General features: G+C 47.0%; 1 protein-coding gene across 1 annotated transcript in view; it reads right to left on the reverse strand.

Moving 5' to 3' along the window:
- DDIAS (DNA damage induced apoptosis suppressor) overlaps nucleotides 1-27913 on the reverse strand; it is a 160403-nt gene that overhangs the window by 75178 nt on the left and 57312 nt on the right. The window contains 1 exon segment of the mRNA XM_078658487.1: nucleotides 14032-14161. Coding sequence (XP_078514613.1) covers nucleotides 14032-14144 — 113 coding nt within the window. The 5' untranslated portion in view covers nucleotides 14145-14161.

Here is a 27913-nt window from a genome sequence, read left to right on the forward strand (position 1 = left end):
TCAGTAGACACAGCAACAAAATCTGGGACACCATCAAGACGCACTTCCCGGACATCATCTCCCTCATAGAGACCTAGCTAAAGCCCACATTGGCACCCATCATCGCCACAGCCAGTTCACCGGGCTACAAGAGCTCCCGCCAGCAACCTCAACTTCAACTTCAACCTCAACGACTGAAAAGATCCCAACTCCACTGCCCTACTCAAGAGCCACGAGATACCAGGAATCACCCAGATAGTCAAAGTCCCAGCCTAAACCCCATTTTCACAGCCAGCAACAAGGTGAAGTTCAGCCACCTCACTCGGGTCACCTAGACAGATTACTCCATTGTCCACCTCTTCACAATGCCCGCCAACCCCCCTCTACCAGGAATACCTACATCCTCAGATGTAGCTGGAACAAGATAAAGGACACAGACTAGACCAAGATCCTCACCGCCCACCAACCAACCTCATTGGCGACCTGCATGCCGACATCAAAGCCTTTAACAACTGGAGTGCTACCAGCATAGACACCCAAGAGACCCCTGAAGAAAGTAAGACACTCAATAACCAACACCGAACCAGCTGGTACACCAAAGACCTTAGAAACTCCAAATGACTCTGGAAAGAGCTGGAGAGAAAATGGAGAACTAGTCGGGACACCACCGCAAGAAACTCAAGTCCTCGCTAAGGAAATACCACAACCAACTAGACAAGGCAAGAAAAACAGCAGAAGCTCTCAGACTGGTAAACAGCTCCAACAACTGCAAAGAGCTCTTCAACATCATTAAAGAACTCACAAACCCCACCAACTCCACCACTACTTGCAAGACCTCTGCAACAGCTTCTCCAATGTCTTCCACAAGAAAATCCTCTACATCTATAGTAACTTTGACTCCCAATGCAAGACACAGGAACTAATCAAGCAGCTGCCCACCATCGCCAAATCAGACAACCACACCACAGACTGAAAACCCTTACCCCAGAAGACACCACCAAATTCATGAGGGAAATCCACTCCGAGGCCCCCACCGACCACTGACCCCACCATGTCATCAACCTAGGAGTAACTCTGATCAGCTCCCACCTCACCACCAGCATCAACACCGCCATCCAAAGTGGAACATTATCGAACAACTGGAAACATACTGAAGTCGCAGCTCTCCTGAAAAAACCAATGGCAGACCCAAAAGACAGTGGTGTGGAGTTTTCAAATGTATTTTGTCCTCTGGACAAGTAAGTACATTCCCCTGCAGCACAAAACCTTTGGCTGGCAGTTTACAGCACAATATGGATCAGGGCCTTCCCTTGCAAGGTCTGCAGTTAAGGTAATATTTGTGTCCATATGTTAATGTTGTTCGAACTTGTATTCATGGTTCATTAATACAAAACCTTTATTATTAGGGTGGGCGCTCTAAGAAAATGTAAGCTCGGACTGCAGTACTGGTTCCAGAATAAAAATGTGTACACACATTTGCAAAGTTTAACAATATGAGGCTATGTATAATGCTCTCTAATTAAATGCAAATATTTGCAGAAGCTTGAAAGCGAGATTTATGGTCCTTTGCTTTCAAAATAAAATGTGCATAAAAAATGCAAGTAGGAAAAAATGTTTTGGTAAACTACTGTGAAATTTTAGGCAACATGAGCTAGTATTTCTGAAAATATTCATTATGGAAAATCAGTGCAAGCAGGTTCAAGAAGGTTATGGGAAACAAGACAATAAACAAGCATTGACAAAGTAAATAGGTCTTACATTGGTGGTAAGCCTTTTGGTTTTGTCAATGCGGGTCTTGTTTTGACATGGTTTTTGATTTTTATGAACGCTTTATTGTTGCGGGAGCTGCTGGGCCATCACCCTTATAACTAACATTTGCAACAACCAAAAATATTTTTTGTTCTCAAAAAGTAAACATTGCCACAGTAGTTCCTGGCACTGAACAAAACTATTTTGTGTGCCGATATGCTCCTTTTGAAAGAGCAGAATGTGGTCACTCACAGTGAAGCCAGCAGAGAGAGATTGAATTTAAAAACCCAAAAAAGGTCTTGGCTAACACTAGACCCAATTAGGGGCTCAATTCTTAAATAAAGTCACGAAAGTGCATCAGTGGTATATGTCCTTGCTTTAGTGTAGATTTACCTTTTCCTGAATTCACAAGAATTTACAGAAGTAGGCCAGGACATCATGCTCCTAGAAAATATTTGTGAACTAAATTTTAGCAATATACATGTGTACATCTGCTCCTGCGAAAATCTGTTGAGCGTTTACAAGTTATTCCAGACACTTTTTTCCCCAACCCAGGAAGAAATTTTACTTCTGCCCTTGTCAGTAGTAAATTTCCAACCTTTCTCACCAAGGGAAAAGATTAGAGAAGAGCTGGTGAAAACCCCTAAAATAGGTAAGTTGGTAGATTTGCACAAATTCAAAAGGGCATTCCAACCCTGGAACTATTGCTTTCCGCTACCTCCAACCCCAGTATTCCAATCTGTGGAAAGGTAGCAAAATAAGGGTATTGCTGGTATTCAAACCTTATTATAGAACGAGCCCGGGCATAATCAGAGAAGCTATTATCAGACCTCTTTTATGATGAGGTTGTTCCCACTCTACATGGCACCAAAGGGACAGTAGATTTATGAAGCAACCTGTCCCATGAACAAGAGGATATTTTATTCAATTCGATAACCCTGAAAAGAGTTCAGCAACTACAAAACACACCTCACTACTGCCCTTCCCATCCCAAGTCGTGGAGAAAGCCATCAACAAACAACTCTACAATCATCTCAAACAGCAGCAGCAACTAGACATCTCTCAATCTGGATTTCACAATAACCACAGCATGAAACCAATCTCATAGAGGCAGCTGACGACATCTGGACCATCATGGAGAATCATCGTACTCATAACACTCGACCTCTCCAAAGCCTTCGGCAGCGTCTCACACAGCACTCTCATCCCAAGACTCCACAACTTCAGAATACATGGTCCGGGCACGGAGCCGGCTGTCTTCCATTCTCTCCAACAGGACCCAGGAAATCTGGCTCCCGCCCTACACCTCCGAAACCAAGAATCTGATCTGCGCAGTACCTCAAGGATCATCGCGGAGTCCTACTGTAGGAAAGTGGGTTTCTGTTGCAGCAACCTCCCACTTTTTGCCACATTTCTGAAGCACTTTGACTGAGTGTGCCTTGGCTCCCAGCCAATCAGGTTCATTGGGCCTGTGTTTTTTCCCTAACCTGGACCTTGGTTTCCACAATTGGTACAACTCTGGCCTACCTTTAAGTCCCTTGTAAGGAGAACCTATGGTACCAATGGCATGGTCACCAGGGAAAGGCCTCTGAGGGCTGCATCATGCATTGTGCCACCCTCAGAGACGTCTCACCACAAACAGGCCCAATTGAAGCCTGCGTATTTTGGTCCAGCTAAAAGTGAAGAGTCGACATGGCACACATCCCTCTGTGCCATGCCTGCATGAAGCCTAGGAAAGTCACCCTTGAGGCAGGGTGCCCTATACCTCATGCGAAGATAAATCTGCATGAGCAGAGAGGCCCCTATAATGTGTAAGGCCATTCTTAGGTTTTATGAGTGCACAGTAAAACTATACTGAGTATATGGTCTAGAAACCTGTCATTATGAGTTTCCAAGTAACATAATGGCTTTACTGACTCCTGGGATGTTTGGTATCAAACATTTCAGAATAATAAACCTGCACTGATTCCAGTGTCAGATTTATTATCCCATGCACTTAGGTGTCCCTTCTAGAAGGGATCCCTGGACCAAACCAACCACTGGTGAACACAAGCCTGCCACCACGAGACAGGTTACTGGATCCCTGTGGTAGGAGCCTTTTCTCCTAGGGCCCAGAAACATAGCCTTTTCTGGGCGGTGCTGTTCACACCTCCCCCAGTCATCTGTGGCTGGGGAGCTTCAAAGGCCGTGCCGCCTTTATAACGCGTCCCCAAGCCTCTCCTGCTAGCAGTGGCAGGCCCCCTTCCTGTCCTCACCCCCTTTTTTGGCAGGAAGACAGGTGGGAAAATCAGGACATCCCAGAAGGTATACCCACCTCTACCAAACCCATCCCTCTGGTAGGGGTGGCCAGGTGAAGCCCACTGTTCAGTGACTGCCAACTTGCAGATGGGAGGGACCCTCGGATCAGGGTCAGGGATTATGCTCACTCCCCCACGTGGGGTGAGCTTACTATGGATGTAGTCACTCTAAGATCAGCAGCCCATTGGCTACCCCAGTAACCCCCCTAAATACAGTATAAAGGCCCCCCCCTGAACCCAGCTCAGGAGTTCTTGACGACCTAAGAAGACTGGCAAAGAAAAAAATGCAGCAGAAGATCCGGGTGACCACTGCTTTGGCCTTCCTGCAAGCACCTTCATGCAACCCTTGCAGCACAACATCTTCTAGCCTGAAGACCATCGACCTCCAAAACCCTGAGAGGACTCATCTGCATTAAAAACCCAAGACAACCGAAGATAGCGGCTCTGCCTCCAAAAAGAACTCCAAGACCCTGTGGAACTGCGAATACTCACCTTCCAGACATACCTCTACACCCGGCGGCCACGGCCCGAGTCTAGGAGGCCCACCAGTCCAGAAGAAGTTCCTCAGCGGTCTTGATCCTAAGTCCATCGAGGGGTGACGTCTCCCAGCCTTTGCAACGACACCTACAGCTTCTGCACCAAGATCCTCCTTGAATGCGACATACCCGGTAGGGAGAAACCAAACGTCCAAAAACACCCCTGCATCCTCTGGCCCTGCGTCACGATGACCTGAATCAATGGTGTCCTGACATTGCCTGGTATCTCAACTTCTTCCCCTAGCTGTTGGTTCCATCGAAGAGACCTCCTGGTCTGAGCCTGCAGCCTGAAACCACAACCTACAATCTCCGTAAGGGAACACTGGCCGCCCAATGCTGTGTGAGCACCCTGCACCCGGCTGCCCCATTGCCAGGGTGGTGCGGTTTTGATGCTGCATTAGGCCCCCTCTTTCTATTTACCTTAACTCCTGAAGTTTGTCCTCCAAGGCCACTTTACCTGCCCGCGAGCGGAGTCCAACCAATGTGCCCCTAGTCCCCATCGGCTAGCTTTGTCACCCCTGCCTTCTACACCCGGACATCCTAGTGTCGCTGGTGGTGCACCTTGAGTGCAGAATTGAACCTTTGGGAAACTTGGTTCTACCCCCAAAAGGACTACACCAAAAGTCATTGTACCTACCTGCAAGTACAAACCTCGTTTTCCCATAGGATTGCACGGTGTGTCCTTTTTTCTGAAAAATGTTTTAAGTGTTGACTCCGCCTTATATTGCAACAAAGTAACTTAGTGTCCACAAACGAGTTGTCCTGCTTACTAATGTACTGCAGTGAATAAACTGTATTATTTGTTTCCTTCGCACTAAGTTAGAAAAGTAACTGAAAAGTACCTAGAAAGTAATCTGAAGTAATTAGAAGTATTGCAAAGAGGTTACAAAGCATTTCCTAAACTGCAAAGTAACTTGTATGCTTATACAAAGCCAGTACTCAGCGTATTTTTATGGTTTAAATCTTTTATTGAATTTTCAAAACAGGAAAAACATACAGACCACATTTCCCCATCAGATGAAACAATATCGAGCTCTTCCTGTGCGACCCAATCAAAGGTGTGCTGCAGTGAGAATAAAGGCAACGCCAGACATGTAGGGTCTCTGCAAAGGGGAAATATCATCCGACCCACCCCCCCACGCCCCCTCCTTGTCCACAAAGCAAAAGAAAAAGGAAATGGGAATCACCACGCCACTAAGGGAGGGCAGTAAGCTGATCATCAGCCCTGAGTCTTGCGGCGGGGCCTTCCGCTCCTCGATCGGAGTGTCTGCTAGGCGCAGTAGTCACAAGTAGCGAGGGCAGCTTAATTCCCTAAACTCCCCGTGAGCAGAGTTAAGAATGGTCGCCAAAGTTCCGCAAACTCCTCTCCCCTTCCCGCCTTCACCAAGGACAGCTTCTCCATCCCCAGAACCATCCAAAGCCTGTGTAGCCACCCAGTATGCGGGGGAGGTTGTGTGGTCCTCCAGTGTGCCAGGATGTTCTGCACCGCTGCCCCTAGTGCGATCGCTATAAGCCTCCCCCTCCTAGACTTCAAGGGGTACATCAGAGCATTGGGGAGTCCTAACAGAATGTAAGCGGTGAACCTAGGGAGCTGAGTATCCAGATGTGAGTCTATGTCATCTAAAATCAAACTCCAGTAGGGTTGCAAACGGTCACAACTCCAAAGTAAGTGCTCCAAGGTGCCAAGCCCCCCACACCCTCTCCAGCAGCGGTCACTAATGCGGGGATCCCATTGATGTAAGCGTTCAGGTGTATGGTACCAATAGGTGGCCACTTTGGTCAGGGTTTCGGTGAGGCCCGTGTGGTAAGCAGAGTGTCTGGCCCTATGGTAGATGCCGCCCCATTGTTTGTGCGTGAGTGATCTCCCCAGGTCCCGCTCCCACCTGTTTCTTCCTGCGTTATGTGTGTAGATGTTTGTGAGGAGGAGCTGCTGGTACAAGTCAGAGATCAGCATCTTATCAGAGGTGCGGGTAAGCAGCCACTTTTCATAAGGGATGAGGAAACGTTATGCGCCTGGTCTGACTTCTGGCTGCAAAGCCCAATGTCGGACCTGCTGATAGGGTAGGCAATCAGACTCCAGTATACCATAGTCCTCCTTCACCCGCTGAAAGGAGAGGATACCGTTTAAGTCGAACATATGTCCCAGGGCTCTGCAGGGCGAACGTCTCCAGACTACAAATGCACTGAGGTCCAGTCCCGGGGAAAAATCGGGATTATCGAAGAGCTGGGTCATCGGGGAGGGAAACGAGGTGAGTTCGTGCCAGACCGACACCCGAACACATAAATCAAGGACAGTGCTTGTGATCTGTGATGTGTATAGATTGGGGGGACGGTGGCATCTGGGGAGGAATGGAATCCCCTGTAGGGGCCTGCCCGCCACAGCTTGGTCTTGAAAGAGCTAATTCTTGCCCGATTCCAGCTGGAACCACTCCACCAAGGTGCGGAGTTGTGTCGCTTGATAATATAGAGAGAGGTCAGGTACACCGACCCCACCGTGGGCAGGTGGAAGAATCGCAATCGCATGCTTGAAGCGTGGACGGCTACCGTTCCAGATAAAGCGCGCCAGGTCAGACTGTGTCCGTTGGAGCCAACCCGCTGGGGGGCGCAGAGGGAGACTCTGGAACACGTAAAGTATTTGTGGTAGCAGAGTCATCTTAGTGGCTGCTATCCGCCCCAGCCAGGAGAGCGAGTGATGTTTCCACCTCCGGAGTTCGTCGCTAAGGCGCGAACGGAGCCTGGTGTAATTCGCCTCAGCGGTGGCTTGGACGGTTGGGGCCAGTAGAATTCCCAGATAGGGGATGGTAGTATTTGACCATTGCATATCAAACTCGCCTTGGACCTCGATGAGAGTCTCCGGCGGCAGGGAGATATTCAGGGCTTCCGATTTCTCCACCTTGATCTTAAACCCCGAAGCCAGTACGAAGGTATGGAGTTCGATAAAAAGTGCTCGGAGCGACTGCATCGGCTCCGTAAGGGAAAGAAGGATATCGTCCGCGTATAAACTGATCTTATGCACGTCGCCGCCGAAGGGGATGCCCTTGATGAGGGAATGTTGCCTGACCCGTTGCGCTAGTGGCTACATGTACAGGGCAAAAAGGATAGAGGAGAGAGGGCACCCCTGCCTGGTGACCCTGCCGACTGGGAAGCGCGGGGAGGTGTGTCCGTTGACACGGACCGTGGCGTTGGGCCGGCAATAGCAGTTCAGTATACGGTTGCGGAGAGCCTCTCCCACCCCGAAGTGTTGTAGCACCAGTTCCAAATAGGGCCAGTGCACCCTATCGAAGGCCTTTTCGGCATCGATGGTAAGTAGCATACAGTCTGGCCTCGTCCGCGACCCTGCCTCGATGAGGTGGAGGACCCGTTTGGTATTATCGCTGGTCTGCCGCTGGGGAATTCCGGTTCCGGTCCGGTTCCACCAGCTGCTGCATGTATGGTGCCAACCTACTCGCGAGGATGCCCGTGTAGAGCTTAAGGTCCAGGTTCAAAAGGGATATCGGCCTATAGGAACTACAGCGTGTGGGGTCACGGCCAGGTTTGGGTATCGCCGCCTCCAGAAGGTCCTCCGGAATGGCACCTGGTTGGCTGAAGGTATTAAAAAGATCCCGCAGTAGTGGGGCAACCTGGTGGCAGAACGTTTTATAAAAGGCCGCCGAGTAGCCGTCTGGGCCAGGTGATTTTCCCAATTTAAGGCGGGATATCGCCGAAATCACTTGCTCCAGGCCAATGGGCCGATCTAGGAACTCCGCTTGCGCCTCGTTCAGGGACGGGAGGCGTGTGCCTCCCAGGTATGCACGATCAGCCTGTAGGTCGAGCGAGTCAGCTGCGTATAGAGTTTCATAAAAGTCCCCAAAGGCCGCGGCTATGTCAGCACCGTCGACGGCAAGGTCTCCCTGACTGGTCTGTATGGCTCTTATGCCCTGTCTTTGGCGTTGCTCTCTCAATTTGCTCGCCAAGAGCTTCCCGCAGCGGTCACCCCCACTATAGTATGCATGTCGGAGGCGGAGAACTGCATATTCTGCCACATCTTGGTCTAATGCCGCCAGCATCTTCCTCTCCGTACAGAGTTGGCGCCATGCACGGGCTGCCCCCGTTCGTTGGTGCATCTGCTCCAACTCCGCTACCAGTTGGGTTATTTCAGCTCTTTTCTGGGCGCGGTCTCTGTTGTTGGCTGTGGCGATAGAGATGAACTCTCACCGCAATACTGCTTTGAGCGCAGCTCATTGTGTGGCCTAAGTGGTGTCAGTGTTGGCACTGTGAGTTAAAAACTGGGTGCTGGCTGCTTTAATCCTCTCCACCACGGTAGGGCTTTGGAGCAAGGCATCCCGCAGGCGCCAATGTCGAGGCGGGGCAGGCACATCCGGGAAGAGGAAAGTGGTCATCACCGGGGAGTGATCCGACAGGGAGGTCGGGAGTATATCAACATCTTGCACTCGGGGCACCAGCTGTGAGGAGCAGAGGAAATAGTCAAGCCTAACGTAGGATTTATGGGCCGCTGAGTAATAAGTGTATGCCGTGGAGTGTGGGCGGAAGTGTCTCCATAGGTCGACCAGGCCAAGGTCTTAAAGATGTGCGTGGCCCACTGTGGAGAGTGATCCCAGCTGCCCCGAGCGTTGGCATGAACGATCCACCGTGTTATGGAATACTAAATTGAGGTCGCCCCCCAGTAGCAAGTGTGGTTGAGTGTTCGCTGTGGCTATCTCTAAGGCCATGTGTAGGAATCTTTCCTGACCCTCATTAGGCGCGTAAATGGTGCCCACTAAAAGTGTCTGCCGAGCTATCAGAAAGCGGTGTATCAGCAACCTGCCCTTGATCTCTGCCTCCCTCTCAGAACTTGACCCCGAAAGGATTTGGACACCAGAATCGCCACCCCTGCCACCTTCTTAGATGCGGACGAGAAAAACTGCAGTGGGAAGGCCCTGGATTTAAGTCGGTGGTGGTCCTTCGGCAGCAAATGCGTCTCCTATAGGAGGCAGATGTCCGCTGTGGAGTGCTCTAGGAGGGAAAGTATCGCCCGGCGTTTGATAGGGTTATTCAGTCCCCTCACGTTAAGAGAGAGGATGTTCAATCGAAGAGACGCCATAGGTGAGTAGTAGGGTCTGTGTGTCTCCGAACAAGGTGCAGGGAAGACAAGACTGCTTGATGCTTAATGGGATTATTGAGCCCTCGTACATTAAGGGAGAGCACTGTAAGACAAGTGTGTGCCATCTTTCGTCAGGATGGTGTCAGTAGCTCTAGGTTGTGTGCTAAGCGGCGCACAAAGGAAAAGGAAAAGGATAAAAAAAAAAAAAACGGTGGACAGGAGGAACCCCCCAACACAAACCCCCAACCCCAGAACGGCAACATCCCTTCAGTCCCCCCCCCCAACCCTCCCCTACCCCAACAGGATTCCCCCCCACCTCTCCTCCCCCCTCCCATACCCCAACCTGGCAATCCCAGAACCCCAATGAAAGAACTTAGTCCCAGTCCCGCCTTCATAAAGTGCAGGGCTGTGGTGAATTACCTGAGTGGACGTCCAGCCACCGCGCCTTCCTGGCTCCCCTCCCTTCTCCCGGACCGTTTTAATGACATATGCTAATGCATACTCCCCCCAGAATTCAATCACTCTGAAGAGGTGGTGTCCCTCGCCACCTCGTGTATGGCATTGGCTCTCTCCATCTGGATAGTGCGTGTGTCAGGTTTCGAGGTCTTTGCGGGTGAGCGTCGTCTCGCAATTTGCGGCCATCCATCCTTGGAAGGACGTCTGTGTGCTGTCGGAGGTGTGTCTCCCTCGTCTTGCGCTATGCCGAGCACAGTACATGTTTCTTGGAGCGAGCGGAGTTGGTGCAGGGCGCCGTTCCACCTAAAAATCAGCCTGAAGGGGTGTCCCCAGGCATATGGGGTCTCATTGCTCCTCAAAAAATATGTTGCAGGTTTGAAGGCTTTACGTTTTTGGAGTGTGATTGCCGACAGGTCCTGGAATAAGGCTATCGGGTGCTCCCGGAACCGGGGGGGCTGCTGTCGCCGTGCTTCCTTGAGGATGCGCTCTTTAAGAGGGTAGTCCGGCAGGTAGGCCAAAATGTCTGGGGGCGGCGAAGACGCCCGTCTCGCCAGCCCCACCCTGTGTGCTCTGTCAATCCTGATGGGGAAAGTCTGCCGGCTCCACTAAGATAACCCGGAATAGGGCCTGTAGGTATGCCGCAATGTCCGTACCCTCTTCTTTAGATGGGACCCCACGGACCCAAATGTTGTTGCGCCGGGACCTATTTTCCAAGTCCTCGTTGTGGGCTTGCAGGTCAAGCTGTTGTTCCTTCAGGCGTAATACGTCCTGCTGTAGCTGTTCCACCTCCTCATCCCGTGCTCGCCCCGCATCTTCAATGGTGGAAACTCGTTCGCCCAGGCCATCAACCTCCCTCCGGATCTCCCGCACCTCGCCCGCAACCTCCTGCTTCAGGGTGGTGAAGTCCTCTCGGAGGGAGGCGAAGAGAGACTCCATGAAGGACCTGGTAATGGGCGCCTCTCCCTCTTCCGGATCACGTTGGGGCTTGGATGAGCTCGGGGACGACTGTCCCCTGTCCCCTTTGGTTTGAGTTTTGCTCAGCATTTCGGGGAGGGTGCTTTCCCCTTTCTTTCTCTGGCCCGCCATTCCACGCATGCCGTCCGCGTGTGCGCCGCCTCGGTCGCTGTGTCCTTTTTGCGGGTCTTCTGCTTCCTACCACATGCGGAAGGGGCCTTTTACACTGCAAGTCCTTGCCCCCGGTGGCCTACTGCTCCCCTCGCTCAGTGCTCTACTTGGGTGCGATCTCCGCCCTGTGCCTCCCAGGGATTATGTCGCAACTGGTGGTGTCGGGGTCTCTCGTGTGACGGCCAGTTCCACAGTCTTTCACCGCTCCAGCAGCGTGGCCGCCTCTTCCCCGGGGCATTCCTGTGCGATCTAGTGCTTTGCACGCCACGTGGTCATGGGGCCTTTAGTTCCTCTGTCGGACCTCAACCTTTGCCGCCTCCGGGTCCGGATCCGGCGCCACCCCAGCCACAGATGGATCGGAGTGGCGTGCGGTGGGAGTCAGTCCTTCCCTGGGTGTCTCCTCACTCCACCAAGTTCATTTCCGAGGGGATGTGCGCATTGGGGCCCGACCCACGCGATCCGCGGCCCCGGGCTCTGTTCCAGCCTGCGTGGCCCGCTCTGTCCCCAAACGCATTGATGCCTGCTATGGTGGACGACCGGGCCTTGCTCTGTGTCTTTGGTGGCTCTTTCAGGCACCGTTGGTATTGGCGCTCGGGGGCGGGGCAGCCAGACCAGGCCCTGGCTCCCCCAACCGCAGTCCGCAGCCCCGGTCTCAATTGCCCCCTTCTCCCCAGGCGGTCGGGCGTCCGCGGGTGTGCTGTCCGCAGCGTCCCTGGTGTTCCGTGTTGCCCAGCTGCCGGCCTCCGGGGCCGGGCCCCTCCACCACGGCCTCTCCTCCCTACTCCTCACCTCTTCGGGTGTTCCAGGTCCGAGGGAGCCCAGGCGTGGCTAGCAACCGTCCAGCACTCGCCTTCCTTGTCTCGGCGGGCCCTCTACGCGGTCCTCCGTTCTGGGCTCCCCGTGTCTGTCCTCCTGGACTCTCTCCACACCCGGACGTTGGGGCTATCTGCCGTGTCCCTGGCGGTCGTTCAGCTCCCTCCGTGCTTCTGGGGACCCGTCTGTTACTGGGCGCCACCCGAGCCGGCCAGGGCCCAGGCCGCACAGGCCGCGACCTCGGTCTCGATTTGGCGGTGCCGCCATCCGCACGCCCCCTCAGGCACCGGGGTACCAGTGGGCTCCCGCTTCCGGCCGCCGTTCCCAGGAGAGCCGCAAGACGTCGCGGCTGGCGGACCGCCCTGCCGGAGTTAATCTCGGGGTTTGTCCATGATGTAGTGGCTGCCGGGGCTCACTCTGGGCGCGGGTGGTTCCCAGGTTCCCGGCTGCCGCGCGCTGTGGCGGATCTCGGCTCCTGTCCGGCCCGGCTGCTGTCACTGCTGTGTCCTCGGAAGGCAGGGAGCACCCCACCGTCCTCCGCCCTCTTCTCGGTGGGGAGGAGGGGGGGGGAAGAAGTGCTTAGGCCTCGGTCTGGCGGTCAGGTAAGGAGGAGCACTCGGGTCGTGCGACCTCTCACTCCGCCATCTTGGCCACGCCCCCTCAGCGTATTTTTTAAAGTATTATGGTTTTGAAAGTACCACTTACCTGCTACTAAGTAAATCTTGTTTCTAGTAATAAAAATAACAAAGTATCAACTTTTTATACAAATAATTGGTCTGGATTCAGTCTTTGAGTGTGTGACATCATGTCTTGCCTACAACAAATCCTTAACACTACCCTCTGATAAGCGTGACTGCTCAGACCAGCTATCACTACATTAAGAGTATCTACCTCTGCCATACATTTGGGGACTCCCAGGACTCTGTGCACACCATACCTCCTTTTGCTATACATTATACAGAGCCAGCTTCCTACACCTACTGTCTCCAACATCTACATGGCGTCCCTCACCCATGTCATAAAATCCCATGGAATCAACATTGTATCTTACACAGACGACACCCAGCTCATCTTCTCCCTCAAAGACAACAACCACTCCACCAGGATCAACTTCAACACCTGCATATCTAATGTAGCAAACTGGATGAGAATGAACTGCCCAAAGCTCAACACAGATAAAAATGAAGTCCTGATCTTCAGGAAGAAGAGCTTTCCATGGGACTCCTCCTTGTGGCCATCAGAACTTGGGACCCACGCCCACCCCCACCGGCCATGGCAAAACCTCAGCATCACCGTCGGCGACAGGCACAAGAAGACCAAACAAGTCACCTCCTCCTGCTTCTTCATTCTATGGCCTATGTAGGCTCCACAAAATATTCTAGCGGCTCCCCATCAACACCAGACGCATGGTCACCCAGACCCTCATTACCAGCACACATCACGCCCCACCTCAGCAACCTACACTGACTACCAATCCAGAAGCTGCTCACAGACACATACAAAACCCTACACAGCATCTGACCTGCCTATCTCAACCACCGCCTCAACTTCCACCAACCCACCAGGCAACTGCGCTCAGACTCACTCCACCTTGCGAAAATACCCCACAGAAGCAAGGCAAGAGGATGTTCCTTTTCCACCATTGCCTCTGAAACGACCTTCCACTCGACATCAGGACATCTCCATCCGTTCTCAAATTCCGCAGGAAACTGAAGAGCTGGATATTAACTAGGAGCCTGATTGGCCTACTTGTCTACTCCAGCGCCACGATACCCTTTGTGTGAAAGGACACTTTAGAAATCCCCATAACATACTCCTACTAAGAGTGTTTTGAAAGCTGTTTGGACTTCCAGGGGTTGCCACTGAAATGAGGCAGAAAGGATGGTGGTGGGCAACAGGGGTCTTTTCAGGGTTGTAGGTTAGTGAGCTAAAAAAAAAACATAAAACCGTACAATAGTATACACACCAACTGCTTGCAGAAACAATTTTTTTTTACCTTTGAAAGGCTTGAACAAGCCTTGAAAAGCAGTTTGGACAAGCAGGATACAGGAACGGGGAATCTTGGATGGAAATTACTGAGGCATACAGAAACCTTCTCCTTCCATTCATATGGTCAGAATAGCTTCCTGGGAAAAGAAAAGAGAGAAATCACTCGTGATCAATAAAAGGGAACAGGCAGTGGAGACCACATATGAGTGCAAAAAAAAAGCAAAGGTGAAGTGAAAGGTCAGGTTTTGATTGCTCATTTTGGAAACCTAAAAGGTGTTGGAGAAACTGAACAGCACGCTACTGGACTATGTCAGTGAATAAAAAAGTACGAAGTATGCTTAACTCAGTAACAAAATAGTGTTCTAACTGCACAATGACCATTCATGTGCCCTATTAGAGCCTTGCCCAGTCTGACGTGTGGTTGTGTGAGTTCCTGGTGTTTTCTCACAGATCACAGTTGTGATGTATTGGTCTATTTGTATTTGTTTTACATGATGCAATATTTTAAAGGTATTCAGAGCTACTTCACCCTGAAAACTGTTGTGTCCCCTGTGTGAGGCGATAGTTTAGCACTGAAATCCAATAAAGGAAGACCACGAGAGGTCATGTTAGATGGCTGGTTGGCAAGGTTTTATTTCAGTGACCAGGAGTGCCTGTTAATGTGGGAGAGGGGTGGCCCAAGGAAATAACCCTTTGCAAAGGAGTCTTCTACATTGGTGGGGAGAATATGAACTGGTCTTACTGGTGTGTCTGGTTTAGCTGCTGATTCCAACTATTTTAGCTGTGGTGGACGCATATGTGATGTTCTGTCTAATTTGTATAACTATGTGGCTCGCACATGTGGTAGCCACATAACAGCCTGGTATCTGGCATATCTGTCCAATAGCAGGTACATGCGAGACATCTTTTCTAAAGTATTCTGTTGCAGACAGAGGAAACATGTAAAAAGTGAAAGAGTATCATACAACAGTAACTCTAATCTCATGTGCAACACTAATGAATATGCATGTTTCATCCTAATGATCAGATACCATCGATAGGCTTATTAATTTTTAAAACATAGCTCCCTACCTAGGTTGCAAGGAGAGGATAGATTGGTATTAGGCAACACAACCGGTGCACACAAAATAAAGCAGGTCAAAGAACTGTCAGTTAGACAATCTAAAGGAAGCAATTTTATTTATTTAGTGTACTTATATAGTGCACTAGCACCCATGTTCCTTTTGGCTCTTTACATTTAAAAAGTAAGAAAACAATGAACACGGTGGTGCAATAATAGGAATTAAAATAAATGGGGGAGATAAAATCTGATTAACAGCTAGTCAACTGAAGGTTATAAAAAAGTGAGACGAGAGGAAAAAACGTAGAGTCATGCAGATGGTAAAAGACATGTATGGATTCATTTCAGCTCAGGGGTACGGATTCAGCTTCACATTTCAGTTCCAGGGGGACAGTTCGTGTTGTATACAAACTTTCATTGAGAAAGAGCCAGAATAGATGTGTTTTCAGATTTCTCTTGAATATAAGGGTGGTAGGTTGGGTTCTGCTGTTTTCTGGATGTCCGTTCTAAGCAGATACTGCAGCTACAGAGACTGATCTATGGGCTTGAATTTCAAAATACAAACTCGGATTTTGACTTCAAAGATATTATTATTTTATTGATGGTGAGTAGAGCCGAGAGAGGAGAAAAATAAGCAGTATGCAAGACATCGTACGGCAAGCAACATCGCATGAAGATTATCCTAGCTCTCAGATGTAGCCAAATTAATTTGTGTAGGCTGGGAGAAATATGGTCAACACTACTTGGAGAAGTCTTCAATAGCCTAGCAGCAGAATTGTGTATGGCTTTTAGTGGGACTAGGTCTGATTGGGGTACCCTCTAGGAGTCAAAACGAGGGATCACAGAGTGGACTGCAGTTTTGATCTGATTTTTAGATGCGTCTCTTACTTTTCTGAGGTTGTGAAGGAAGACGTGGACTCTTGAACCAGCTAAAGACACGCCCTTTTTGAAGCCCATGCAGAGTTCTAATGCATTGAAAAGTCATTCATGCTCTCCAATGGTTTTCCAATTGAATTTTATAAATTAACCAAAGACTATACATTACTTCTTGTCAATGTGTTTACAGAAATACAAGACATAGGCACATAGCTACCAGAGTTCAATAGGGCTTTGATTAAAGTATTTCCTGAATAAACACAGGATATCTCAAAACGTGAAAATTATAAGCCTGCATCCATTTTTGAGACAGACGTCAAAATCCTTGCTAAAGTTCTACTGAACAGATTACATAAAAACTGATTCAATTTTTGATTCATGAAACAAAACTAGACTGCGTGCCTAGTAGATACGCATTACACTAATATGCGGTTACTTCATATACTGTTTGGATGAGGGGAAAAAGCTAAAACTGCCATAAATATTTAGGTGGTTTCTGGTAAAATAGAATGCAGTTATTTTTTTTAGAACATAAGACCAATATGGAGTAGAAAGAATTTTATTGAAAATCCCTTGCTTCGAACTCTATCTACTAAGGTTACTTTTGCAGGCTTCTTTTCCAGATAATTTTACTCTAGAGAGGGCTCAGTAGGGTATCCCCTCTATCCTCTCCCATTTTTACTTGCTATGAAACCATTATCCATAGCCATTAAGACCTAACCTAAAATAGCAGGTGTAAAGTGATGCCTTATACAGATATTGAATGGCTATGTGAGGTTTCTTTAACATTAGGGCCTAACAGTTCTGCCCTGATCATATGCAGAAGTTAATTCTGGACACTGTCCTATACTCATTGAGGAGATATGTCCCCTGACGCAGTTCTGGTCCTCATTCGCTGTATTCAGGTTAGACTACAGCCTTCCACATATTCCTTAATGGTTCCCCCATATATTTCTGGCAATTTGGCCCTGCAGAAAACAGGGCTGATATTAAATTCAGATGTCCTGCAATTGACCAATATAACTGTAATTCTGCAGTTAATCTCAACATTTATATTAACTTCTCAACCTTGCACAGATTTAGGTCCTGATGATGATCCCCCATTAATAACAGGTCAAAATACCCCAGACATATAATTCAGTCCTGCCCTTATGCTATTAATTTGAGACATTTGTACTTTTGACCTGTGAGAGAGAGATATATATATATATATATATATATATTCACTGAAAAAACCATAGGTTATACACCATATATAGTTAGGAATTAGCATTTAAAAAACCTTATTTTACTCACACAAAACCATTGAAATTCCATATATAGTTAGTTGCACTAACTATATATCGCGCACCCGCAATCCACTGCTGATCATGTCACATATTACATCATTCATGACATGGTCAGTGACATCACTGATGACATCTCAAATGACATCACTGATGAGATCACTGATGACATCATCCAGTGACTGTGTGTTTCTGTAAAGTTTAAATATGTTTTACATATTGAAGAATGAGTAGATGTATAAGTGTCTGGACGAAGGATTTAGTAGGTGCATGACTGAATGTATGAGTGAGTGATTAAATGTGTCTCACTGAGTGCATGGGTTAGTGACTAAACTGTCTTAATTTGTGCATCATTATGTCTGTTGTTCTGTAAACTGCTGCATGTGTTGATCAGTAGCTATATGATTAACTATATGGGTTATTGATTGATTGTCCAAGTATTTGTATAGGAGACTGAGTGTGTGTGTGGCTGGCTGGGAGGTGTGTGACTGTGCAGATCAATGTGTACTTGTATCAATGATTGTATAAGAAAGTAAGTATGTGTTAGTATATGTTTGAAAATGTAAGGTGCTCTATGTTTAACTGTATAGACAAGAAAATGGAAGTGTGATTGATTCTTTACAGGACTGACTAGGTGTGTGAGTAACTCCATGGATGAGTGGCAGAGTGTAAGTGTCTGTATAGGTGTATACTTGCATATGATAGTGTTGTAAAGATGAGTGATTGTATGTATGAATGATTGTATGGGTGAATGAGTGAATGTGTGTGTAGACGTAGGAATCAGTGAGTTCGTATGTAGTAACTAGTATTGGTGTGTCAATGGTTTCAAAAATTATACTCTGTATTTAACACTGGGTGAAACAGAGGTTATATTAAAACGTGAGGAGATGCATTGTATTGTCACATGAATGATATCATCAGTGATGTGGTCATTGATGTCAAATGAGATGTCATCAGTGATCTCATCAGTGATGTCATTTGAGATGTCATCAGTGATGTCATCAGTGATGTCACTGACCATGTCATGAATGATGTAATATGTGACATGATCAGCAGTGGATTGCGGGTGCGCGATATATAGTTAGTGCAACTAACTATATATGGAATTTCAATGGTTTTGTGTGAGTAAAATAAGGTTTTTTAAATGCTAATTCCTAACTATATATGGTGTATAACCTATGGTTTTTTCAGTGAATTTTCAAGGTTTTGTAAATGCTAATTCCTAACTATATATGGTCTATAACCTATGGGTTTTTCAGTGAATTTCAATGGTTTTTTAATAGCAAATATCATAAGCTGTCGAATGTCAAGTACGTGGTAAGTAAAAACATTTTCGTGTTTATGCACACTGATCTGCTTTGAATGCTGCCCCCCACCCCTCATTTCTATTAGGAGTACTCTCTCTTTGCAGATAGTGAAGGGTAGTTAACGCAGCCCTTTGCCCCCTTTGTAATCCGTCGTGCCTGCTTCTCTCTCCATTTGATTGATTGTTCTCTTTGGTTCATTCTCTATTTACAAACAAGCACAGAGTCGCAATACTCTGTTTAGTCTTTGCAGATAGCGAAAAATCGTGTAAAAAAACAAAAGGAATCGAGCAAAATCAGTAGGCCACTAATGGGATCTCTTTTTGACCTCGCTAAAATAGAAACATTAGGAACAACCTGTTGAAAATAGCAATGCGTATGTACATAAGCGGCGTTCATTTGTGTTCACAGTACCCCTTGTTGATTGTTTGAATCGAGCATTGAATTGTTCGAAGTTAATTCTCTTAAGGATCTTCTCTGCCTGCAAACGAGGAAGAATAGGAATATTCTCTCTCCCTTTGCAGATAGTGAAGGGTAGGTAACGCAAGCCTTTAACACGTCGTACCTATTTCATTCCTCATTGATTGATTGATTGTCCGAACATTGACTGTTTGGGAATTAGTTCTTTTTGGAGGTATTCCCTGTTTGCAAATAAACGTAGGAAAATCTTTGCAAGTAGTGAAAGGGTACGTAATGCGGACCTTTCTCCCCCGTTGTAATCTGTCATGCCTATCTACTCCCCACTGATTGATGCACCTGTTTCACCCGGACCATTTACTAGAGATACGTCATCTGGCCCGACCAGAGAGCACCCCTAGTGAAAAGGACATATGCAATAATAACGAAGTGATCACTGTATCCTGTTAACAGAAACTTTAGCATGAAACAACCTGGAAAGAAAAGAATAGGAAAACGAAAATCAGTAGGCCACTGATGAACATGAACTTTTATTAAACAACGAACAAAGAAACGATAACATAACGTAATGATAAAACCTATTAATGTCCTAGAAACAAGAAAACGTTAAAATATGCCAGTGGTGAGAGACCAGAAAAACAGTAAGAGAAACCAAATCACCCCTCGCTGTCCCACCGCCTGCCACGCCAAAAAAATCGATAGACTAGGGAAAATGCAAGTCAGTAGAACATCCGCCCCCACTCTGGAAACTTCCAAGGTGGGGCAGGGTTCCGGCTACGCCCAGCCGGGAGCAGCCCATATAAGGCAGGTCCTGCTGCCACGCCTCGGCCAGGAGATCCTAACGTAGGGTGTAGCCGGAGGAGAGGCCGAGGCCAGCGGGACCCGGCAAGGGGATTGCCTTTACAACGCTGAACAGTTGCAGGGGGGGGGAATGTCTCCTCGACCCTCCCCTCTCTCTCCCAGTCCGGCCGCGGTGGCCCTTGAGAGTTGCAGGTAGTCCCGCCACATGCTCTTCCGGTCCGGCCACCAACGGTCGGGGGGCCGAGGCCGACGGGATCCGGCTGCAGCCGATAAACCAAGAAACCCGTTCATGGGGCCAGAGCCAGGGGCGTCCGGCCGACATCTACCGGAAGCCCGGCCCGAAGACGGACGGGACACTTCTTCTTTCTTGAATAATGGCTGCGACAACACTGGGGGGGGATGTCTTGCACATGCCTCCGACCCCCCCCCCCCTCGTCCTCATCGCCTGGTCCGGCCATAACAAATCTCAAGCGAGACGCCGTGGGGTGCACTGGGAGGGAGAGACGGTGCGAACAGGCCTCTCCCGCCTCCCCAGGTGGAGGCTTCCCAGCTGCACCCTCAGCGCTCCAGGCGCCCGGAAAAGGGTTCTTCCACTATGGCCATGCTGCAACGTCTCGCCCGGCAGGGTGGAGCCCGTCCGCTCATGTGACCCCGCGATCGCCGGTAGCTGCCGAACTCTCAAAATGGCGGTCGACCTGACAAGAGCGGGCCCAGCATAAAGAAATGGCCCGGTCACTGGTTGACTCCACCACCGTAGTCCTCCACGACCTTGAAGATTCTAGAGGAGCCGCGGGAGTCTCCGACCCCCGATGGGGAATGACTGCCATGATCGCCCGTGGAGTGACGAAACTGTATCCGCGGGACGTCGGCGCTCCCATGCTGGCGCCAGTCTCACTTTGCGTTACTAGAATCCTGCAGACCTCACTTCCGGTGAAAGCACAGTGTGACCCGGTAGGAAAAATTATTGCACCCCCTCCCCTTTTTGACTGATAGTTCAAACCACCGATCCTTTCCTTTGCCCTTTTAACGGAACTTTGGACTGCCTCCCCCTCTTTTACATTTTCTAGAGAAAACAAAACATTAACCACTACATTAGCATAGCAGTTGACACCAGAACTGTTTTCAAATTGAAAACCAACAACATCTTCAACAGAATCCTTTTTGTTTCTGCTGTGACCCTGCTACAGCACAGGCATTGTCCCCAGCAGTAATTCTGCAATGCCGGTAAGAATAGCTGTGGTGCCTACTGGACTCACTCACCCCCGCGGCGCCCCACGCCGTTATTTGCTGGGCGGCAACTTACTAGACATCACCTTCGTGCCATCTAGATTTCAGCGCGTTCTGCTGCCTTGGAACTATTCGCACAACAGACCGCTACTGACAAGAATATTTCATTATTGGTGCTGTCAATTTCAATAAATCTATTGGATAATTCAAAAGAAATTGCCACGGTCTCTTCGTTGTTTAAATGTTTTTACTGTTTTTGTTTTGTTGTATATATTTATATGTTATTAAAGTTTTATATTCCTACTACTTTGTTGGAGTGCTATATATTTTTAATGTGACACATAATTGTAAAAACTTTGATGTACAAAGAGTCATTCCTGGAATCTTCCGCTTCAGGATCGGTCCCCTCCCCAATCACAATACAGGATGGTTTTCAGATAGTAGGAACACGTGTGGTGTGACGGATCTCATCGGGTGTGGGCCTTGATCTACTATAACTCCTTTGAAGAGGGGTGATTCTTTACAGCTGGGGCCATAAACTACATCTGCAGGGCTAGCTGATAGCCTGGACAATCGGACACAGAGGAAGAGGAGTGTCAGAGGGTGCGGTAGTGAATAGGGCGAAAGGGAGGTGTCGGGCGGGCACAGAGTGTGATTCTCAGGGAAGAGCAGCGCAGATGGGGAGAGGTTTATTGCCCATGCATAAGACAGAGAGCGGTGGTGACCAGTGCCTGGGGAAGATGCTTGCGTGGGTGAGGAGCCATGCTACGAATCGACAGCGTGCAGAGAGTGGGTCTGGTCAAGACATCTAAAATGGCTGCCGTGCACGACAAAAGTGTGGCATTTCAAAAAAGGCAAGATGGCGCAGACAATGTTTTTCAACACTTCCTCATTTCCTTCGAATCGAACGTTAACAGACGTTGGGGCATATTACCAAAGTTAAGCGATATTTATCGCTAACGATGCTTACCAACGAATTTTTTACCACTAAGCATCGTCAGAAATTATCGAAGATAAACCTTGCTATTATCAAGGTTTATCGCAAATGCGATAATAAACGGCCGCAATGCATGAATATCGCTAAAAACTCAGCGATATTCATGCATTACCGAGCTAATGCTCTTAGCCATGTTATCCACCTCCCATTGGATAACATGGCTAAGAACTGCTCAGGGCAGGTGTTACTTTTTGGAGATATTCGCGCTTAGCGCGAATATCTCCAAAAGTTGGTAATAGGAGATAGATATCTTGCATGTTGTAATGCAAGTTATTGTGGTATATGGAACTCATACCATAATCTCTCAGGAAAGCAGAAACTGATCCTTTTGGGACCGCCTAAAAAGGCCTAGGGGGTGAGGAGTACTCTACTTTGCCCCCTTTTCACGTTCCGAACTATTTTATTTTACTCTCTTCTGTAATTACACAAAATAGCAGCGATGAGATGCATCGGAGACACACAGTGAGAGAAAGGAGGCCGGAGATGAAGAAGAGATGTCAAATACACATTGGAGATAATATAGTGGCAGAAGGGAAGTAAATATGAGTAAACTTACCATGTAACATAAAAATGTTGCACTCTATACTATAAGTCTCATTTTATACTACAATCACTTCGCTACAACCTCATAAATTAAAAATAAAAATGAATAATGTCTCAAACTATTTTTGATTTCTAAATATAAATTTATTCTTCAGAATTTTCTAAATTTGAAAGAACTAGTAACATGTCCTCATCAGCAATGTCCTCATGAAAAGTCTCCAATGATGATTCTTGTAACTCTATGGTCTCCAAACACTCGATAAATTCGCCATCAAGAGATTGATCAAAAAAAATCATTCAAGTCATCTCCTCCTTGTGACAATATTTCATTATTGGTGCTGTCAATTTCAATCAATGTAGTGGAATCATTCAAGTCATCTCCTCGTGACAATATTTCATTATTGGTGCTCTCAATTTCAATCAATGTAGTGGAATCATTCAAGTCATCTCCTCCTTGTGACAATATTTCATTATTGGTGCTGTCCATTTCAATCAATCTAATGGAATCATACAAGTCATCTCCTCCTTGTGACAATATTTCATTATTGGTGCTCTCAATTTCAATCAATGTAGTGGAATCATTCAAGTCATCTCCTTGTGACAATATTTCATTCTTGGTGCTGTCCATTTCAATCAATCTAATGGAATCATACAAGTCATGTCCTCCTTGTGACAATATTTCATTATTGGTGCTCTCAATTTCAATCAATGTAGTGGACAATTCAAAAGAAATTGCCACGGTCTCTTCATTGTGAGCCATTTTATTTTGAAATTGCTTGCTGTAAATTGCAGAAAAAAATAATCACTTTCATTTATCGTTTTTAGTAATACATAATATAAAACTAACTTTATCAAGTATTTAGTATAACAGAAGGACTGCAAATAAATAACAGAAAACATTTTTCAAATTATCTTCAAGTGTACAACATAGTTCCCCTTACAAATTAACAACTCACCTTTTTAAAAGTAGGAGAAGTGTTAGTACTGTGTAAATCAAACACCAGAAATTCACCACCAAAAATTCCTCACAAATGTACCTCAGACAGTAGTATCACAAAATGGCTGTGGTTTCCTCTCATTTGAAATATATACATAACCAATTAACTTTCATCACACACAAATACAAAACCAAAGTAACATTTTAATTGGTTCTAAATTTCAACACTTTCAAATGTGTTTTCCCCATGCAATTTTCCATAGGACATTTACATACGTCTACAGCCTGAATGGCTGAACGGAATTACACCAAACTTGGCAAAATGGTACATCAAACCTAAGAGGTCAGGAAGGATCTACTATGCCCCCTTATGGTCATTTCCCCCTTCGCTTTGGCCTCTCTTGTCTCTCAATCCTACCGAGAGACAAGATGGCGGCCGCTACGGACTGTTTGGAATGTTGACAGACGCCGGAGAACCAATCAGCTTCGCAAAGCTCCGTAACGCAAAAAGTACGCGAAGCGGTGCGCTGTTACAGATATATATCTTTTTTTGAACGTTAATTTCTCAAAATCCACTGGAGCACATATATTGAGACCTAGCAAAGGCACATCGGGCTACCAGTCCCTAATATTTTGCCAAGTTTCGTGCAAATCCATTCAGCCGTTCGATTATTATTATTTATTTTTTTTTTGCCCCGCGGGGCCCTTTTAAAACCTCCACATCAAACGTAGGGGGTCAGCGAGGATCTACTATTCCCCCTTATGGTCATTTGCCCCTTCGCTTTGGCCTCCTCTTGTCTCTCGATCCTACCGAGAGACAAGATGGCTGCCGCTACGGACTGTTTGGAATGTTGACAGACGCCGGAGAACCAATCAGCTTCGCTTCTCAAAGCTCCGTTGCGCGAAAAGTACGCGTCCTGGAGCGCTGCCCGGTCCGCTGTTACAGATATATATCTTTTTTTAAACGTTAATTTCTCAAAATCCACTGGAGCACATATATTGAGACCTACAAAAGGCACATCGGGCTACCAGTCCCTACAATTTTGCCAAGTTTCGTGCAAATCCATTCAGCCGTTCGGGCTAAAAGTGAGGCCAACCGCCCTATGGAAAACTCAATGTTAAAAACACGTTTTGGGACCCCCCCTTTTTTCTCAGCCCCTCCTTGACGAACCCCCCCCAAATTTTCAAGGGCTGCTCAGAAACAAAATGTGCCATTTTCCTGAAAATTTCAGCCAATTCCGTCCACAAACGCCAAAGTTATTAGACATAGAATTTTAAAAAAACCCATAGAGAAAAAATCCTAACTATATATACCTACTGGCGGTATATACATAACCAATTAACTTTCATCACACACAAATACAAAACCAAAGTAACATTTTAATTGGTTCTAAATTTCAACACTTTCAAATGTGTTTTCCCCATGCAATTTTCCATAGGACATTTACATACGTCTACAGCCTGAATGGCTGAACGGAATTACACCAAACTTGGCAAAATGGTACATCAAACCTAAGAGGTCAGGAAGGATCTACTATGCCCCCTTATGGTCATTTCCCCCTTCGCTTTGGCCTCCTCTTGTCTCTCAATCCTACCGAGAGACAAGATGGCGGCCGCTACGGACTGTTTGGAATGTTGACAGACGCCGGAGAACCAATCAGCTTCGCAAAGCTCCGTAACGCAAAAAGTACGCGAAGCGGAGCGCTGTTACAGATATATATCTTTTTTTGAACGTTAATTTCTCAAAATCCACTGGAGCACATATATTGAGACCTAGCAAAGGCACATCGGGCTACCAGTCCCTAATATTTTGCCAAGTTTCGTGCAAATCCATTCAGCCGTTCGATTATTATTATTTTATTTTTTTTTGCCCCGCGGGGCCCTTTTAAAACCTCCACATCAAACGTAGGGGGTCAGCGAGGATCTACTATTCCCCCTTATGGTCATTTGCCCCTTCGCTTTGGCCTCCTCTTGTCTCTCGATCCTACCGAGAGACAAGATGGCGGCCGCTACGGACTGTTTGGAATGTTGACAGACGCCGGAGAACCAATCAGCTTCGCTTCACAAAGCTCCGTTGCGCGAAAAGTACGCGTCCTGGAGCGCTGCCCGGTCCGCTGTTACAGATATATATCTTTTTTTAAACGTTAATTTCTCAAAATCCACTGGAGCACATATATTGAGACCTACAAAAGGCACATCGGGCTACCAGTCCCTACAATTTTGCCAAGTTTCGTGCAAATCCATTCAGCCGTTCGGGCTAAAAGTGAGGCCAACCGCCCTATGGAAAACTCAATGTTAAAAACACGTTTTGGGACCCCCCTTTTTTCTCAGCCCCCCCTTGACGACCCCCCCCCAAATTTTCAAGGGCTGCTCAGAAACAAAATGTGCCATTTTCCTGAAAATTTCAGCCAATTCCGTCCACAAACGCCAAAGTTATTAGACATAGAATTTTCAAAAAACCCATAGAGAAAAAATCCTAACTATATATACCTACTGGCGACCGCCAGTAGGTAATATATATATATATATATATATATATATATATATATATATATATATATATATCACAAGTCAAAAGTACAAATGTCACAAATTAATAGCATGAGGGCAGGACTGAAAACAGTGTCCTGACCCTGATAGCGAAAAATCAAATATTGAGGTGGGATCATACACAGCCGACACTAATGGGAGATGGGTCACAAATAGATTAATTAAGGACAACACAGAATTTTATGTCACGAATGTCTATGCCCCAAATACAAGCGAGCTAAACTTCTGGAATGACTTAACTAAACAGATTGAGGCTATTCCTGACTCGGCCATGCATATCTTGGCGGGAGACTTTAATCTGCCCTTAGACCCGATTCTAGACAGGGACTCAAGGTGCGCTTACCGTAGTAACAAATCCCACAAAGCCTTTACTAACCTCTGCACTCGTTTTAATTTGCTAGATTCTTGGAGGTGACAAAACCCCACGAGTAGAGAGTACACATTTTATTCACCACCCCACGACTCCTACACTCGCATTGACTATTTATCACGAGTAACGCTACCTCTAGAGTCGAAGAGACGTCGATAGAGCCCAGAGTAATATCAGACCATTCCTGCATATATCCATTTCAACGTAAAACCGACCAGTCGTCAGTCCATCTGGAAACTAAATGATAAAGTGTTGGATAAGGAGCAGCATAACCCATTCATAGAGCCTGCAATCCAATCTTACCTAGAGCATAATAAGAGGGGCGCACTTCTGACCTAACTCGCTGAGAAGCTCTGTAAAGCACTATTAGGGGCGTAATCATTAAAATCAGATCAGCCGCTAACAAGGAATACAACAAGGCCCTTGACGAGTTAGAAAAGGAGATCTCAGCCCTAGAAAGTAAGCACCTGGCATCTAGAGATGAATTCGTACTGAATAAACTAGCTAATAAAAAATACGAATATAATAAAATAATAAGCAATAGAGCAGGGGTTTGGATAAACAGACAAAAGAGGTTCAAGCTATGTGAATCGAATAAGGCGGGTAAGAGTTTAACTGCATCCTTAAAATTTAAAGTGCAAAAGAACACAATTAATAGCATACAAGATCATAATGGCATGACATACTCTGATCCAGAGAAGATTGCGGAAATCTTCAAATACTTTTATAACACCTTATACTCCAAAAATAAAGATTTAGAAAATGCTAAAATTCAGGAATATCTTAACGAATGTGACTTACCGACTCTCTCAGACACAGAGCAAGCGGAACTTAATAGCCCAATCACCACCCTGGAAATTGAAAAGTCAATTAAATCTCTAAAATGTGGGAAGGCACCAGGCCCTGATGGGTTCAGCGCAAAATTTTACAAGTGTTTCCCCTCTCTCTTATCTCCGCCACTAATACACTTTGTTTAATGAAACAGGTAAAATCACTGGTACACTGTCTGAAGCCATCATTGCAGTGCTACCCAAGGAAGGGAAAGACCCAACACTCCCCAAAAATTACAGACCAATTTCCCTTATCAACATAGATTGTAAGCTTTTTGCTATGATCCTAGCTACAAAAGATCCTGCCCAAACTTATTCAACCCTCTCAGGTTGTTTTTTTAAAGAGCAGTCTTTCCAGTGACAACACCAGGATTTTAGCTCATGTATTGGAAAAGGCTAAACTGGCCACATCTCCCACGGTAGCGATAACACTTGATGCCGAAAAGGCTTTCGATAAAGTTGATTTGTCGTACCTACAAGCATTGCTGAATAAGTTTGAGCTTGGAGGAAATTTCACGAGGATGGTAATGTCGTTGTATTTCAGCCCTTCGGCTAGGGTCCGAGCGGGTGGCTTGTTCTCATCACCCTTCCAGCTACAACAAGGAACCAGGCATGGCTGCCCCCCCTCCCCCTCATTATTTTTACTTGCAATTGAACCATTCTTACTCCACATCAGCAACAATGACCGGAT

This window comes from Lissotriton helveticus, chromosome 8, assembly GCF_964261635.1.
Source record: "Lissotriton helveticus chromosome 8, aLisHel1.1, whole genome shotgun sequence".
In the NCBI taxonomy this organism is placed as follows: Eukaryota; Metazoa; Chordata; class Amphibia; order Caudata; family Salamandridae; genus Lissotriton; species Lissotriton helveticus.